At 35.7% G+C, this 17,265-nt stretch overlaps 1 protein-coding gene and 1 long non-coding RNA gene across 3 annotated transcripts; one reads left to right on the forward strand and one right to left on the reverse strand.

Annotated features, from left to right (window-relative positions):
* Nucleotides 1-1,390: 1,390 nt before the first annotated feature.
* LOC309504678 lies at nt 1,391-13,887 on the forward strand. Of its 2 annotated transcripts, none has more exons than XR_014208136.1 (7): nt 1,391-1,542; nt 3,844-3,996; nt 4,126-7,025; nt 8,338-8,475; nt 8,683-11,973; nt 12,980-13,127; nt 13,282-13,887. It is a non-coding gene; the product is annotated as an uncharacterized lncRNA (long non-coding RNA). The 2 variants fall into 2 exon arrangements; XR_014208137.1 differs by having other exon boundaries at nt 13,038-13,127.
* Nucleotides 13,888-14,825: 938 nt separating this feature from the next.
* Nucleotides 14,826-16,847, reverse strand: mgst2 (microsomal glutathione S-transferase 2). The gene is made up of 5 exons (XM_082177894.1): nt 16,659-16,847; nt 15,833-15,932; nt 15,607-15,677; nt 15,377-15,458; nt 14,826-15,267 (listed from the first exon to the last, which is right to left on the reverse strand). Exons 1-5 carry the CDS (start codon nt 16,717-16,719, stop codon nt 15,156-15,158), a joined length of 426 nt encoding a protein of 141 aa, XP_082034020.1. The 5' UTR covers nt 16,720-16,847; the 3' UTR covers nt 14,826-15,155.
* Nucleotides 16,848-17,265: the final 418 nt, after the last annotated feature.

A 17,265-nucleotide genomic window follows, 5' to 3' on the forward strand; every position in this document is an offset into this window, starting at 1 on the left:
AAGGTCCGTCCGAATACAATGTTAGCTTCACTTCCTGTCTCCTGAGATAACTTCATCGGATCAATTTTTGAAAGCAGCATATAGGATCCTTTGCTGCCTTTGAAATCCTACAATCATGTGCTATCCTTTCTGAGACAGTTGAGCTAAAGAATAAAGATGTCGTCTGAAAGTTGCGTTTGATGGTCAGTGTGTGTGTAAATATGTTTCTGACCATTTCTACTTCTGATGTCATTTCTAGCGCGACATTACTATTGTAGCCATTAAATATTTGATTAGTTCTCACCAAAGCTCACTTTATTTTGCTGTAGATTATTAAACCGTTACGCTGCCTCAGAAGTCTGTCCGGAATAAGTTTCTCTGACCTCTTAGGATGTCTATGAAAGCCAGACTGGACGTTTTTTTTCAGGAAAATCAAAAGGATGTGAAGTTTATAAGTTTATGCACTCTCCCAAGAGCATCTTTTCCATTCTGTGACTCTAATGTCACCAGAGCTATTCTGTACCATGATGTCAATCTGTAATTTGAATTAGGCTGCTTCATTTGTCGGCATGTCATTGAAATGCAGAGCTTGAACAAACATATCCACATCGCTATAATCAGATGCTAGCCTATCTTAACTGCTGTTATTTTTGCTGTGTTTATTTTGCTACTGAGAGGAAAGCGCACATATTTACATATTCATCTAAACGTCACTCTCAGCAGCGTGTACGGCGTCTATATGTTTGTTATCAGTATATCCCTGCAAATGTAGTTCCAACTTCTTTTTACTTCTAAGCGAAGAAGAACAAAAATGAACTTTGCCGTGACTATATCATGGCATTGAATCAGTCTCTTGTATGTTACACTTGCAAGAGTGTGAGTAAGGAGAAAGGAGTTGCTGGCTGCAGTTTGCGCTAATAACAAGGGTTTCTAAATTCTACATACAGCCCCTTTAAAAGAATAGTCCACTTAAAAATGAAAATTATGTGATCATTTACTCACCCTCAAGTTGATTCAAACCTGTATGAATTTCTTTCTTCTGCTGAACACAAAGGAAAATATTTTGAAGAATATTAGAAACCAGACAGTTGATGGACCCCATTGACTTATGGAAAAACATACCATCAACTGTTTGGTTACTGACATTCTTCAAAATATCTTCTTTTGTGTTAAGCAAATTAACTTACAAATACAATACAAAGCATATAAGATAAAGAAAGTGATGTAAGTTTTTTTATGTAGTTAGTTATGCCTCACTTCCTGTCAAAGGCTCCCATGCTTCATTTCAAAGGAACAAATAGCAATATCTACTTTAATATTACTTAACAGCTTGACCAAGCAGCCTAACAATCACTTCATATTGTGCAAGCTCACTTTCCACTGACCGGCTCTGACGATATATTGGGTCATGTTGACATGCCTGGGTGTGTCTGAGAGTAAATCTTACAAACACATGTCTCAAAAATAATTTGGAACAGAGAAGGACCTAAACTGAGGCGCAGAATCTTACTACCTGAGATTTCACTACTTTTATCATTACTGAGATTTTAATCGCTTATAACGGTAAGTCTTTCCATATTAAGCAACGTTGTGGTGGCTTTTCATTGCTGAAACAACATGTAATATTTTTTCATGCCTATAAATGCTTATATTAATGTGCATTTTTAAACTTTTTTTTAAACTTATAGGCATATTTTATTTTAACTGATAATCTCGCTTGACAAAACAAACAGGTAATAGAAAGTAACTTTTATAAACCTTTATAAAGTTACAAGTCTCTTTTCAAAGACATTTATTATAGCCTACCTGTTAAGACTAACATAATGCATGACGAAGTGGGAAACGGTACATAATGGTAGTTGAGTAGCTATTGCTGCCTGCATTATTTCTTAGCTTCTCCAGTTCTTCCACATGAGAAAGATTACATAGTTAAGTATTAACCAAAATTACCTCAACAAGATGCGTGTGCTTTCAGGAAGAGATTACCACCAGAAAGAACTTAACGGGAAATCCGTTATGATGAAAGTTCTTGCCCTTGCTGTGACATTTGTGTTGTGTAAAAAAGTGTTGTAAAGCTGAGAATATACACTGGAAAAATCTTAATCAGTAGGCCTACTCTCATAATCATAAACAAACGTATTCTTTTACAGAGCACTCGCGCCAAACGCGCATATAGACTATAAGCACGTAATGCGCATGCCGTCACCCTTTTCACAGACACACGTTTTTGTAGTGTACACAAAGACGATAACAGTATAGTTTTCAAAAACTTGCACTTTGAAACCCGTTTTCAAAGTGTTGTGTTTTCAGGCCCCCCAAACGCCAGTGTCGTGTAAATGAACGGCCAAAACACATAAAACGTTTTCCTTTTAATGTGTTTACTGAAAACGGTGTCGTGTAAACAGCCCCTGAGACGCCGTTTTTGTCAGCGAAGATGGAGCTTTTTGAAAATGCTCTCCCAAGTTGACCATGATTTTGAGTGCAACCTGGATGCAATAGTGAGTGGTGGGATCATATTTTACTAATAAAACGATCGTGTCTGCTCTGCTCTCTCTGCATCATCTCATGAACTTTGTTATGCGCATGCGCAGTACAGTGATTTGAAGGGATAGTTCACTTTGAAATTAAATTTTGGTATGTTTTAGCTTACCTCAAGGGCATCCAAAATGTAGGTGTCTTTTTTTCCGCAGTAGTTTCAATTTTGATATTTTTAGGTCAAACCGTTCTTGTCTGTCAGTCATATAATGCTGGTCGATGGTGCACTGTCTCAAACAGCATGCACAGAGTCCAAATTAAAACAATTCCCCGTCGTCCCAATTAAACAATTCCCCATCGTAAGTACACATTGATGGCCTAAGACACGAAACGAGCGGTTTCGCAGTAGCCAAGGCGACATCTAGTGTATATATCTATACCCGCCCGCGCTCTCAGATCACTTGGACGTGGCTGAGTTCAAGAGGTAAAAACTATATAAAAACTGTTCGTTTTCTCACACAAACCGCTCGTTTCGTGTCTTAGGCCATCAATGTGTACTTACGATGGGGAATTGTTTAATTGGGACGACGGGGAATTGTTTTAATTTGGACTCTGTGCATGCTGTTTGAGACAAGTGACCATCGACCTGCATTATATGACTGACAGACAAGAACGGTTTGACCTAAAAATATCAAAATTGAAACTACTGCGGAAAAAAAGACACCTACATCTTGGATGCCCTTGAGGTAAGCTAAAACATACCAAAATTTAATTTCAAAGTGAACTATCCCTTTAAGCATTTTCAGACGTTTCAGTGTGTATGAGCAACGTTAGGAAAACGCTTGAGTGAATGGGGAACGTTTTGAAAGGAAAACACAGTTTTCAAATGTATCTGGATTAATGTAGACATAGCCTTAAGGGGCCGTTTACATGACACCTTTTTCCACTAAAAACGGAAAACTTTATGCATTTTTGGCTTTTCATTTACATGTGGGGGCCTGAAAACGGTTATTGGAACCGAAGGTAATGGAACTTCCAAACGGAAGTAATGATGTGGGGGCCTGAGCTTTTGAGAACGGGTTTCAACGTTTCAACGTGCTAGTTTTTGAAAACGATTATCGTCTCTGTGTAAACAATAAAAGCGCAAATTTGTGGAAACGGTAACGTCATGTGTATGCGTACATGTTCCTTTACAAAGTGACATCACCATCAACTGGCCTGGCAGGCATAACACTGAATTATTTGTCGTTTTAGTGGATACATGTGAACAGAGATCGTCAACGTTGTCATCTGTACATGAAAAACACAAGGAGAAACCTTAGAATGGCTTCACGGCATTATTTTTTAACCATAAACTTTCATCTAAATCTATTCTTAAAATCTCTTCAGTTGATCAGAATGGTTCAGATTGCAAAGTCGCTAGTCTTTCTCTGCATGCTGATTGGATGGTCACAGGCCTTTCCATACGATGTCACCACTGAGGATAAAGCAATGAAAGATGTTGACAAAGTAGAGAAAGAAAGACAAGATGCTATACTGAGTGTAAGTGCCTCACTTCATCTGTACTGATGTATGCTGATTCCCTAATATTAGTTTTACTGCTACAGTATAAGTTAAACACATATGGCGTTTAATGGAAAGAAATATCATGCAGCTATATTTTCTTTTTAGGTCACAGACTTGACTCCTCCAGTGTGCCGTGTGGTAAATGAGAGTTTGGACTGTCCTTTGTCATGTCGAAATGCAAGCTGGGAAGTGACTTACATCATGTCAGATGGTGCTGGTTCAGGAATTGATCACCCCTCTTTTTCTGCCACTGACTCTAGTGAATTCAACACTACCTTTTTCATCTACATTGATACAACTGTAGATGAAAATGGCTACAATGCAACCATTGTGAAATATATTGGTTCCTGTTGCTTCAAAGATGTGGAGATTAGTGTGATGGACAAGGCAGGGAACAAGGCAAAGTGCCCTTTTAATATAAAACGCCCTGTGACCACAATCAGTCCAATGACTGTCAAACCCACATCCAGTAGCTCCACCACAACCATCTCTCTTTGGTCAAGTTTAATACTGATGGCACTAAAATCTTTCCTGTTTTAACATGGATGTGCATTGTATGTAAATGTGACAATGACTTGCTGTATGGTATAGTAAACTGTGACAGTATAACACTTTTTTTTATTCTTTATCTTACTGCAATCATGTAGTTCACTATTTATGTTCGCTGTAGCTTTCGAGAATATAATCAAACTTGTGGAAGTAGTGGTATGTACAGTATTTATATTCATTCTAATTTTTGTTGTTTTACTTTAAGCACATGTACAGTACACTGTAAAAAAAATAAATGACATCCCCAAGTCAAAAATTTCTAGTGACTGGTTACATCTAAATTTTTCAATTAGTCTGACGTATTATTTCTCATTGAGCCAATGTTAACAGACTATTGCAACAAGAATTACACTTGGGCCAATTGAAAAATTTAGATGTGATCAGTCACTAGAAAATTTTGACTTGGAGAGGTTAGACATTTTTTACAGTGTACTGGACACATATTTAGGCCTTTATTTCAATCAATTAAAGGCATACTTTACAGTGCTCACTGTGGGGGAACTTATTCAAAAGACCATCCCAACTTGTGTGTGAGAGAGAGGCATGGGGTCTGACTGAATGATAGCCATCACAGTTAGGAATAATAGGACTACAACACCATGTAAAACCCATAGCAACCTAGAAACAAAAGCAAGGATAGGCTGTAATTTGTTATTTCACATAGTTCATAAGTTTAATATACAGCTAAATGAGGCATCACATGATAAAACACTGTAGAAGTTAATAATCATCAAAATAATCTTTAGTTTATAAGGTGTCCTAGTTCTCCCTGCTCTGATAAAGGTCCACAAATATATTAATAAAATCAGGATCACACACCTTAGATTTACAAGCAATTGATGTGAACTTCAAAATGCTCAGTCAAGACTCAAGCCTTCCTTTGCCATGTTTTTATGGCAAAATTGAACAATTTATCTGTCCGTTTTGACATGATCGGTCTGAAGAACTAGAGATTTTGGTAAAGAATTAAAATAAAATTACTGCAATCATAGCAGTATCGCACTAAAGTGGTAACCTACAGCTATTTCTACCAAATATGTGACCCTGGACCACAAAACCAGTCTCATGGGTAATTTTTTTTAAATTGAGATTTATACATCATCTGAAAGCTGAATGCATAATCTTTCCATTGATGTATGGTTTGTTAGGATAGGACAATATTTGGCCGATACAAATATTGAGAAAATCGCCTTTAAAGTTGTCCATTTCTATTGGCGATAGTGCTGCATCCATTCACAAAAATAAATGTTTTATATATTTAAGGTGGGAAATTTACTAAATATCTTCATGGAACATGATCTTTACATAATATCCTAATGATTTTTGGCATAAAAGAAAAATCTATAATTTTGACCCATACAATGTTTTGTTGGCTATTGCCACAAATATACCCGTGCAACACATACATGCCAACCCTCCCGATTTTTTCGGGAGACTCCCGAATTTCAAAGCCCCTCCCGAAAATCTCCCGGACCGACCTTTCTCCCGATTTCCACCCGGACAACAATATTGCTACACCATCCGTTAAAATCATAGACAGTGTACAAACTGGACACAGCGACCCCATAGGTTTCAACCTATCCGATTGTTAAGGCTGACGTCACACGTCACGTTTAGCCTTTTCCGGGTCCAAGCGCTCCTCTCGTCCAGAAATAACAATGGTGGAACCTGTAAATTTATTTACGATCACGTCCTTCTTAGTGAGGCACCCTTGGCGGTCAAAAAGGGTTTAAATTCCTTTAACACCAACAGAGTGGTTAGTGTAGCTCATCACTCAGGTGGCATAATTAAGGGTAGAGTCCAGGCATCAATGAAAAAGAAGATTTACGAGGTTGAAGTGAGTTAGCTCGGGACACGGGACACAGCACTGCGGCATTGTAAAAACACTCAATAATAACCAAAACACTAGCGAAAGCGGTAGGTAGGTAGAGAGGACCTGGACTTTGGACCCGGAAACGGAAAGAGTATTATCGGAGAGTGGTTACGTCACGACTTAACAACCGAATAGTTTTGTGCTCGTGCACGGCTGCACGCGAAGTCAGAGCTGAAGAAAAAGCTGGCTCAAAACCTCACAACACCCTCCCCCTGTCAGTGATTGGTTGGAACACTATTTGTTTTGGTTTTGAGTGTTTGGCTAAACCACTTGTTTTTGTGTGCAGATCTCAGAGCCTAGGCTGCCTACAGAGACGCGTTTTTTGGACGGCATGCTTATAGGGCGGGCAGCTAGCGGATCGTTAGGAAAGATTAGATGAATGCGATAAAAATATTTTTGGGCCTGAAATCACTGATACCACCTTTAATTCGGCCAGCGCTCATACCTGTATTTACATCCTGTTTTCGGTTGAAGTCCAAAGTAGACGATTGTCGAGTTCACGCGAGTGATCATAGGTAACTATGCGCGTGAACTCGACAATCGACTACTTTGGACTTCAACCGAAAACAGGATGTAAACACAGGTATGAGCGCTGGCCGAATTAACTTCATTTTTATTCATACCTTTCACATCTACTGCAGTCAGATTCACCCGTGTTAACTCAAAAGGAATCACTCACATGACCTGTGCACTTGTAATGACACATCAAGGATGTTAAGAGGGTAAAAGCAGGTTTAAAATATGCCCCATTGAAGTCAACAGGGTGCAAATTTTAAAAAGAGGACAACACGGTGTAGGCAACACCGATTTTTGTCGTTGTTCTCTGTACTGACAGCACTCCAAATTTACAAAAAAAAATGAGCTCAATGTTAAAATTGACCGGAGTTCTCCTTTAAGGAATTGAATTTGTCAAATAAATGAATTACATTTTTCTTTGCATTTGTGTGTGTGATGTCTGTTTGTGTGTGGGGGGCCTCTGACAGTTTGAGACGATGTGTTCTTGCTGGTATTGCGCAATAATAGCCCCGCACAGACGCCGTCTGCAGTACCCAAACATAACGCGATTTAAATAACGGTTTAAACGGGTTAAATAACGGGTTTAAATAACCCAAACATAACTCCTTCCTCGAACGCCGAAATGAATGCTGGGATATTTCTGCCGTCAAGTTCACACAAGTTACCAACCGCTGCATATCCTATGTAAAATGGGCGTGCCAAGAAGTTAACAAGAACACAAGTACAGACAAGAACGCATATTGAGAAACGGCCATTCTCTGGCCGTACACACGTAAACGAAAACGCAAGGGCGGCGTTTTCAGATTTATCCACCTTGGGACCCGGTTTCAAAAAATAGCGGTTTCAGTCTCCGAAAACGCCGGATCCGTGTGGACGAAACGCCAATACGATAAAAGATTTATACGTAGGCCTATACAGCGAAACGCGTCTCCGTGTGGACGGGCCCTAAATCACCAGCCAGGGAAAGTGCTATTCATTGGAGTCTGAACAGGTTAAACATTCACAGCATATTGTGCAAATTCTTAAATATGTTCCACTGATTGGTTATGAATATGTAAACCTCTGTGTGAGAGGGCTTAGGTGTGTCTGAGGGTTTAGTAGCCTATATATAAAGGATTGACACATCTCAGCAAACAAATTCAGAAAGGACGGGGACCTAAACTGAGGTGAATAATCTGAATTTTCATTGATCATCACTTAAAACAGTATAGGCTAAGTAAAAAACAGACAGGTGCTTTACATTGAGTGGTTTTAGTCAGCTATTTTCAGCGAAATATTGCAATTTATGGCACGTACATTTTAATGAACATATTATAGCCTATGTAGAATGTGGAATGTAATCTAAACTTTAATCAATTTAAAAAGAAACCTCTCCACAGTTGTTTAGAATGGATCAGATGGCAAAGTCGCTAGTCTTTCTCCTAATGCTGATTGGATGGTCACAAGCTTTTCCACACCATGATGTCATCAGTGAGAATGAAGCAATGAAAGATGTAGAGAGAGAAAGAAGAGATGTTGTAAGTGCCTCATTTGATCTGTGCTGATGCATGCTGATTACCTTCTCCATAAATCTGAAAACTATGAATCATATTCAAGGCTACGGTGAACTGCTGTAAAATGTGCATCTCAACTCTTTCTAGTTACTGCTAATAGATTATAGTTTGGCTTTTTTAAATTACACATAAAGTTGCCATGCTTTTTAAAAACATTTCTTTCCTTTTTAGTTAACAGATTTTACTCCACCAGTGTGCCGTGTGGTAAATGACACTTCAGACTGTCTTTTAACATGTGGAAATACAATCATGGAAGTGACTTACATCATGACAGATGGAGCTGGTTCAGGAATCGATCATGTCCACATTTTTAGCTTTGGTTCAAGTTTTAGCAATGAAACTCAATATGATGGTCTAGATGAAAATGGCTACAATGCAACCTTTTTGCATTATTCTGGGATCTGCTGCCTTGGAGATGTGGAGGTTTTTGTGTACGACAAAGCAGGAAACAGGGGAACGTGTCCTGTTATTATAAAACGTGTTACACCTGCTACAGTGCGTCCCACATCCAGTTGTTCCACCACAACCATCTCTCTTTGGTCAAGTTTAATACTGATGGGACTTAAATCAACGCTGCTCTAAGATGGATGTGCACTTTACTCACTTCATTATGAACACATTCCATTTAAATAATATGGCACAGAAAGAAAAAAAAAAACATGTAAAATGTAGGCTACATGACCAATAATGACTTTCTTTATGATATGTAGCCTACATAAAAATGTTATTGCTTGTCAGTAGCCTAAGTTTTTATTTAGCCTATTATGTTTTTCTGCATTCATGTAGTTTCACTATTTACATTGAAGGCTTGTGGAAGTAGCATATTTCTATTGATTCCAACTTTTATTCTACTAATAAAGTGCCAAATAACCAAAAGTATATTTTACGTTAGAGAACTATTGGGCTGAGGCATGTTTCATAAAAAGACGCTAAGAAAAGCGGGGATTAAACTGAACCTAACAAATAAATCGGGGCTAAAGCGGAAATTGAAGTTCACGCAATCCCACTAATTTGATCCAGGTTTATCTAGTCTGGATAATTGCGTGTGCACGCTTTTCTTAAGCAGCCCTATAGTTGATCCACCACAGCAAACATTTATTGTGTTTTATGCGTTTGAGACATGTTTTTTTCCCTCAGTGCAAAACTTACATTTCAAAGGTATATTCATCATCTGTAAATGTGGGAAAGTCGTGCAAATATTTCCATTTTGCGGCTGAACCTCACGTTGAACGAGCGCTGCTGTGCGCATGCGCGCCAAATATGAGCGCAATAATTCTGACATTTTGCTTGAAAAATTAATATGCTATATTTTTAACACCAGAAATATCTTCTAACTACAATCATTTATCTTTAGGATGTTGGATAAGTTGCGGTGAACTTATAGCTCATTACATTTCTTTTATTTTTTTTACTTAAAATAGTAGCTAATTTTAAATATAGTTTTGGGTGTATAGAAAGCAAGAAACCCAAGTTTTAAATGATTGGTTATTTAGCTTCTAACGTACACTATGGAAAGGATAACATGAAATTGAGAGCAAAAGTAAACATTTTGAAAAGATACTGGCAACTCTAAAATCAAAGAATACTTTATAAAATAAAGGAATAAATCTACATTATTTACCTTTTTTAATATACATGTAGGCTATATTAAATATATATATATATATAGCTAACGTGTTTGTTGTTGCACATTAGATGTGTTATTTAGAATTTTAAAGGCTTAAGGCTTAAATGTATTTTATGATAGCAATAACTGTAAAGTGACTATTGTAATGTGTTAATCAAATAGGCTAACATACTGTAATATCAGAGAGAAATGTATTCATACATTTTTAAAACAATCGAATTAAATCTTACATCATTGTAGCCTTATTTAAGTTGATTTTCTGTATACTGTATATTTATTTTTGGACTGATCAAATAATGATATGCGAGAGTGTCAGTGGTAATATCATTGTGTAACAACTCAGGCTTAGCCTGACAGTTAGCCTGCCCTGGACCAGGTTAGTTTCCCAGCACAAGTTACAAGAGTAACTGAGTTTTAACTATTTTAAGTTTGTTTTATGAAACAGAATCAACCAACAATAAGTCTGACTAACCAAACTTGTGAAGCCTTGTAAGCCTGGCTTGTATTTTAATCTTGTTTTATGGAACAGCCCTCAGGCTGCAACAAAGCCCTTAACCTAAGAAAACCATTAGTTTCAAAATAAGAATTTTAATTAGGCATTTCAAGTCTTATATTGTGATATTTGTCCAAACATAATTGAAAGATCATATAAACATAGGCTAATTGAATGATGTTAAGAGACATGACTGCCCTCTTGGATTAAGTTAGGCCTATTGCATGCAACTTTTCGTATTTAGAGTAAATGTTCATGTTTTGTTGGGTTATAGCGCCGCCAAGTGGCCAAGCCCGGCTAAGTTTTTCTGTGTCCTCTGATTGATTGAAGTTCACATAGATAAAGTAAACTAAAGAAAATAAATGCACTTTAATGAAAACCATAGGCTTTAAAATATTTAAGAACTTACTGTGCCCTTAACATCTTGCCTGAAATGCTAAATTCCTGCATAATCATATAAACATTTTAAGAAAAACTTTCAAAGAACAATTTTAATTTATTAAGTATACATAGAGTTTTCAAAAAAGAATAATAATATTAATACAAATAACGAGGTATCTTGAAATAGCAGAATAAAGTCAAACATAATTTAATTTAGCAACCTTGACCTGATCCCAACTAATTGTTAATGATTTATATTTTTATATGGTCCTGGCAAGGTTTACACAAAAGCAAGTGCATGGTCGCTTAGTTTATTTATTCAAAGATCTTTTATTGACTTTTGTGATAAGGATGTGACCACTTCTTGTCTTATGGCCTATATTAAAAAAAAAAAAATTAACTATTTGATTAACATCATCAAAACTAAACCTTATGTTATTTTTTTAATATCAATAAAGCTAATTTAGGTCCTGGTGTATTATTTAGTTAGGTAAAGTGATGTTTAATGTATACTATGTAACTTTTGGCTCTCTAGCAGACCAGCGGTTAAAAACAAAACTGCATGCATTTTGTGGAAGAACATTCTTTTGGTTGTGCTTTCTTTCCGTATCAACCTGGACTTGGGAATAATATTTAATGTTAATTTCTAGGAGCAACTCATAGATTTACTTAGCAGCATCCACCGACTCTAATAATAGGCTTACTATACACTCTGGGAGGCATTCATTGACAAAAACACCACAGAAAATGCGATTTGTTGGAATGAACACAGAGTCTGAACGTGTTAAACATTGACAACAGGTTTAGTATTGATTAAAAGTTTCAGTGTTGTGCAAGTTATGTTCCACTGATATAGTGTCTGAACAGGACTGAAACGTCTCAACAAAATAATTCAGAAAAGACACGGATCTGCTACCTGAGATTTCACTACTTTCCATTGGAGGTTTCATCATTTATAACAGTAAGTAAAAAATAACAGACAGGTGCTCTTTGTTAAGTCAATAACTTTTTTCTTAAGTACTACAATTCAACTGGATGGCATGTATACCAATAAACATATTATAAGTAACTGATGCCTTTTTATTAGGTTACTAGAATATAGTGTGCAATTCTATTTTTGTTTTAATATTTTTTAACCCTACTTAAGGCCTAAAAATGACAAATTAAATAGAAAATTACTTATGAAGTCAAAGATCTCTTATGAAAAGTGATTTAGGCTATTACTGTTGCAGACAAACAAGCTTTACCTTACACCTTATTCATAATAAGGTGAAGTAGGGAATAGCATTTGAGTGTATAATTCAGAATGTCCCAAATACATTTTAATTATAATATTTGTAGGGCCTATCAGTCTCAAGTGATTTTTCAGTAAATATATGAATGGATTTGTAGTATACTTAGTATGAAATAAACATATTTTGAATACATTTTATTATTTTTACTAGGGATCTCTCTGCTCTCTTGCATACCAAGACCAAAAGACACAGATAACAATCCACAACACCCCTAATAATCCACAGGCATAAGTCAAACCTCAGTATATAAACCCTCACTTTCATTACTCTTCATTTGTGCTCTTGTTCTCATTGTGACATTTCCCAGCAAGTGTTGTAATGCTGAGAATATAAACTGCAAAAATTCTTATGGAAATTCTTAGAAAAATAGCTAAAACAAGCTATAAATTAACAAAGCAAAAAAAAGTGGGAAATAAAATAAGACCTTTTTTCTAAGATGTATTCTCTGAAGGAAGGCTTAATATTTTCTTATACATTTTTGTTAGAGTTATCTTATTTAAAATATCTTAAAGTTAACATTAAAAAAGTTAACTTTTTGATCAATAAAATTATTTGTTTGCAGTGTAATGAAACAGAACAGAGTGTTTTAATGTTAAAGAAATTACTTCTCCTGCCAATAAAAGCATAAACTTGTAATATATATATTTTTAAACCTCTCCACAGCTGATTTAGAATGGTTCAGATTGCAAAGACACTTCTCTTTCTCTGCATGCTGATTGGATGGTCACAGGCTTTTCCGCACCGTGATGTCATCAGTGAGGATGAAGCAATGAAAGATGCAGAGAGGGTAGAGGGAGAAACAAAAGATGCTATACTAAATGTAAGTACAACATCTGTTGTGTATTGTAAACTGCTGCAAAATGTGCATCTTACATTTTTTCCAGTCCAGTTTCCTACTAATTGATTATACTGCTCCAAGTTAGCAGTTACTATGGTATTTAATTGAAAGAAATAACATTTAGTTTTCTGTTTAGGTCACAGATTTTACTCCACCAGTGTGCCGTGTGGTAAATGACACTTCAGACTGTCTTTTATCATGTGGAAATACAACTATGGAAGTGACCTATATCATTACAGATGGAGCTGGTTCAGGAATCAATCTCACCCGTATTTCTTCCTTTGGTGGGGCTTTTAGCAAATTTACTCAATATGATGGTCTAGATGAAAATGGCTACAATGCAACCCTTTTGCATTATTCTGGGATCTGCTGTCTTGAAGATGTGGAGGTTTCTGTGGTGGACAAAGCAGGAAACACGGGAAAGTGTCCTGTTATTGTAAAGCGTGTCAAGCCATGACATTCATTCTCTCATCGCTCCACCACAACAATGTCTCTTTGGTCAATACTGATAGTACTTATGCTGTTCTAAAATGTACATGAAAAATGTACATGTACAGTTATTTTGACAATGCATTTTTAAGTACAGTTAAAGTACTTGATGTCAATATTATTAAGTCAATGCTTTGATGAATGCTATAATACATGAAAATGTGATTCCTTGCCAGTATTTTTTCTGCATTCATGTAGTTTCACTATTTGTGTTGCTGTACCATTAGAGAATAAAGACAAACTTGTGAAAGTAGCAGTCTGTTTCTTACTTTTATTTTATTTAGTGAAGTTCACAACGTAATTTCGGGAGTAAACCCATCTAATCTTTCATAACTGCTGGAGCATATAAGCAGCCGCTCACCTTGCTCTGGCATCAGCTGTTTTGGCATCCCTCCACCTCCCCAACTCCACCAATAATTCAGGCATCTTGCTATATACTCATCATCCAAGCATTAGTGGTCCCACTGGGGGGTATATCTAAGCTCGAGTTGAAGCTGCTTCCTCGAGCCCCTCCACTGCGGACAGCAAGCCAAATACGCTTAACCTTATTAGCTTAAAGATTATATGGGCAATGGAACTCGTGAAATAAAGTGCTAAATAAACAAACCTTTTTATTATTATTATTTTACATTGTGCAGAGTACTGGGTTTAGTTTAAAATAAAAATTTAATTTCTACTATATTCTACTGATATTAACAAATAGTGAGTCAAAAAGTGTCATATAAAGTCTTGATTGTCATTGTATCTTAAACTGTTTTTGTATCTTATATATCACATTGCAACAAGTAGGTTACTTGTCACAACAATAGAATTAGCACAGCTGCTGCTCATTGAGTAATATATATATTGCCAATGTAGTAATATATATATATATTAATTTTTACTCATGTGCCACCCACAACCCAACCACATGCCCTATTCTTCAGCACAATGGTAACCACAAAAAAAACTTAAACATAACAGAAACTCTTTTAAATATCACACACCTAACCCTAACAAAGATATTTCCCTTTACTCAGAAACACATCAAATAAAACTTAATTTCAACTAAAACAAAAAATCCACTGTCTAGTTTCAGTTACTGCAACAAAAATGCTTTAGGTATAGTCCCAACACAAATGGATTAAGTAACATTACATATTTAAATGAATTGAACAGAATAACATTAAGTACTAACACAGTGTTTAGCAATTGTGTTCCTTTAACTCATTTTATTCAAGTAAAATGTACAAGCAGCAATAATCATTTCAATCATATCAATGAAGTTTATTGTTTTCCAAGGTTTGTAGTCTTGTAAATGTATTATTGTTCTGATTATTAGTCTTGTGTCGCTGGTTTATTTTTAGTTTTTTATTTCTGTATTAAATTAATGCTGTAATGTAAATCCTAGAAGGAGAACTTACACACAAAAAATCAAATATGCTGAAACATGCATAAAATATGTATCCATTTTACATGATGCCTCTTGATTGATAAATGGATACAAACCGTTTTCTTTTTTCAAATTAAGAATCAAATTCTTTAGAGAAGTCTGATGTTGAGATATTTGTCCAAAAATGCTTGAATGATTCCAATGGTAGCCGTCACAGTTAGGAATAACAGGACAGACAGCACCAAGAAAAACCCTGGCAACCTAGAAACAACAGCAGGAATGGGCTGTAATATGTTACGACTTGACACTACTTAAAATAATATAAATAATATGATATAAACAAATTTATTAAAAATCTTTTGATTATCACCTTTTTTTGGATTCACTGATATAGCCAGTAAAGTAAATCTCTCTGCTCACAATATACACAATTCCTCCAAGAGCAGCAAGCACTATAAAAAGGGGAAAATTAAGACCTTTTCATAAGTTATAAAATGGTTTCTTATTTTTATTTATACACCATAAATTCTGTGTAACTATATCATTGTTGTATAGAAATATACAATGTACATAATTATAGAAATATACTATGTAACATACCTTCATTGAAAAAGATGCCAGAGATCCACAATACCACCAGGAAAATGGAATAAGACTCTACACTATTCTGGCTAAAGAAATGGTGGAAAGACATATTTGTGACAACTTGCCAATCAAAGAAGATTTCATATTTGATTGTTAATGAATGACAGTGTGTGAGTGAGAAGTGTGTGAAGTATGAGAGGCATCAATGAAGCAGTTTGGCTGTAAAGATCTTTGATCTTACTGTGCACGAAATGTCCTTTCAAACTCAGGTGGTCCAGTAACAACGGGTGGCATAATTTTATGCTTCATCCTCGACCACCCCACACGTCTTGCCTGAAATGCTAAGATATTCAATCAATATTATTCAGCCACACTGTTTTACCACATTATAACAAATAAAGAAATGAATGATACATATCTGACATGTGATTTCAAGTATATAGTATTAGCTTGATAATCATACAAACATTTATAGAACCTTTCTGATTTATGAGTGATTAAGTTATCTTGAAATAGCTCACTGAAATCAAACATCATTTTAATTAGCAGTAAACCTTGACCTGATCTTATTGCACATTTCAATCAAAAGACAAATCAAAAGTTCTAGTTTACTTTTTTTCTTCTTCTTTATTTATTTTACTTTTGGCAACACATCTTTAACAACTTTAAATGTATTAAACCATTTGAAATGTAACATATTATGTTTACTCCTATGGAAATAAAGCTTTTTCAGTCTTTTTAAGTTCCAGACAGTTATTTAATTCTGTTCTACATACATCAAATAGTAAAATGATCAATGTTTTGAAGAAACCTAATTGGAATAACTTTATTTTATCATCAATAATTGAATAAAATAGCTATTTACTGCAGAGCACTATACACAGAAACTTAGTTGAAATAAAAAGAGGGTCCTTTGCTGAACATGAGAGCAACCTTTATGAGTTTTTAAGGGTGTCTTATTTTTTATTAGGCCAACCATCATGATTGTGTTTACATTTCAAGTCCACTTGCAGTGCAGTACACGTTTGTATTTTTAATGGTGCAGAAGATTTAAGCTACTTACTTACCCATGTGGAGAGCAGATAGTATTGACACTGCTGCGAGGAGAACTGGCAGATCTGAAGTCATATTTGTGGTTCGAAACAGCTCCTTTTTTGATAAAGTCTTGCCACAAAGATGTGAAATTAGGTCCGTATATCCGCCTGTTGCAGATTGCCTCCTGTTTTTAAGATCAGGAAGTACCGGTCTAACGTTTACAAAAGGTGTTGCATCATGATTCATGATTCATGTCAGACTTTGCACTTCGCCTTTCCAATAGCAGTATGAGTTGGAGTTTTTGTACAGTCTATGGTTGGGAATAAGAAGAAAAGACTGTCGCGTGGGCGATGTTTTTGAACTTGGGCTACTTGGAATCGACTAAATTTATAAAGCCAACACAATAAGCAGTTTTTTTTTTTTTTTAGAGTCTGTACACCTACCTATTGATCACAAACAGTGTTTTTTAAGTGGCCTAAAACACTATTTTGGGGTGACAACCTATTTAAGTCATAAACAACAAACATTTATTTCACAACAAAAAGCACAAAACGCATAGTTTTGACACTGCCAAGAGTATTTTAGTATGGTTTCGTCCGATTCGGCTGACAAATATGTTTGAGAACGGTTAACCAGTTA

The sequence above is a fragment of the Leuciscus leuciscus genome, assembly GCF_965113295.1.
Source record: "Leuciscus leuciscus genome assembly, chromosome: 8".
Lineage (NCBI taxonomy): Eukaryota > Metazoa > Chordata > Actinopteri > Cypriniformes > Leuciscidae > Leuciscus > Leuciscus leuciscus.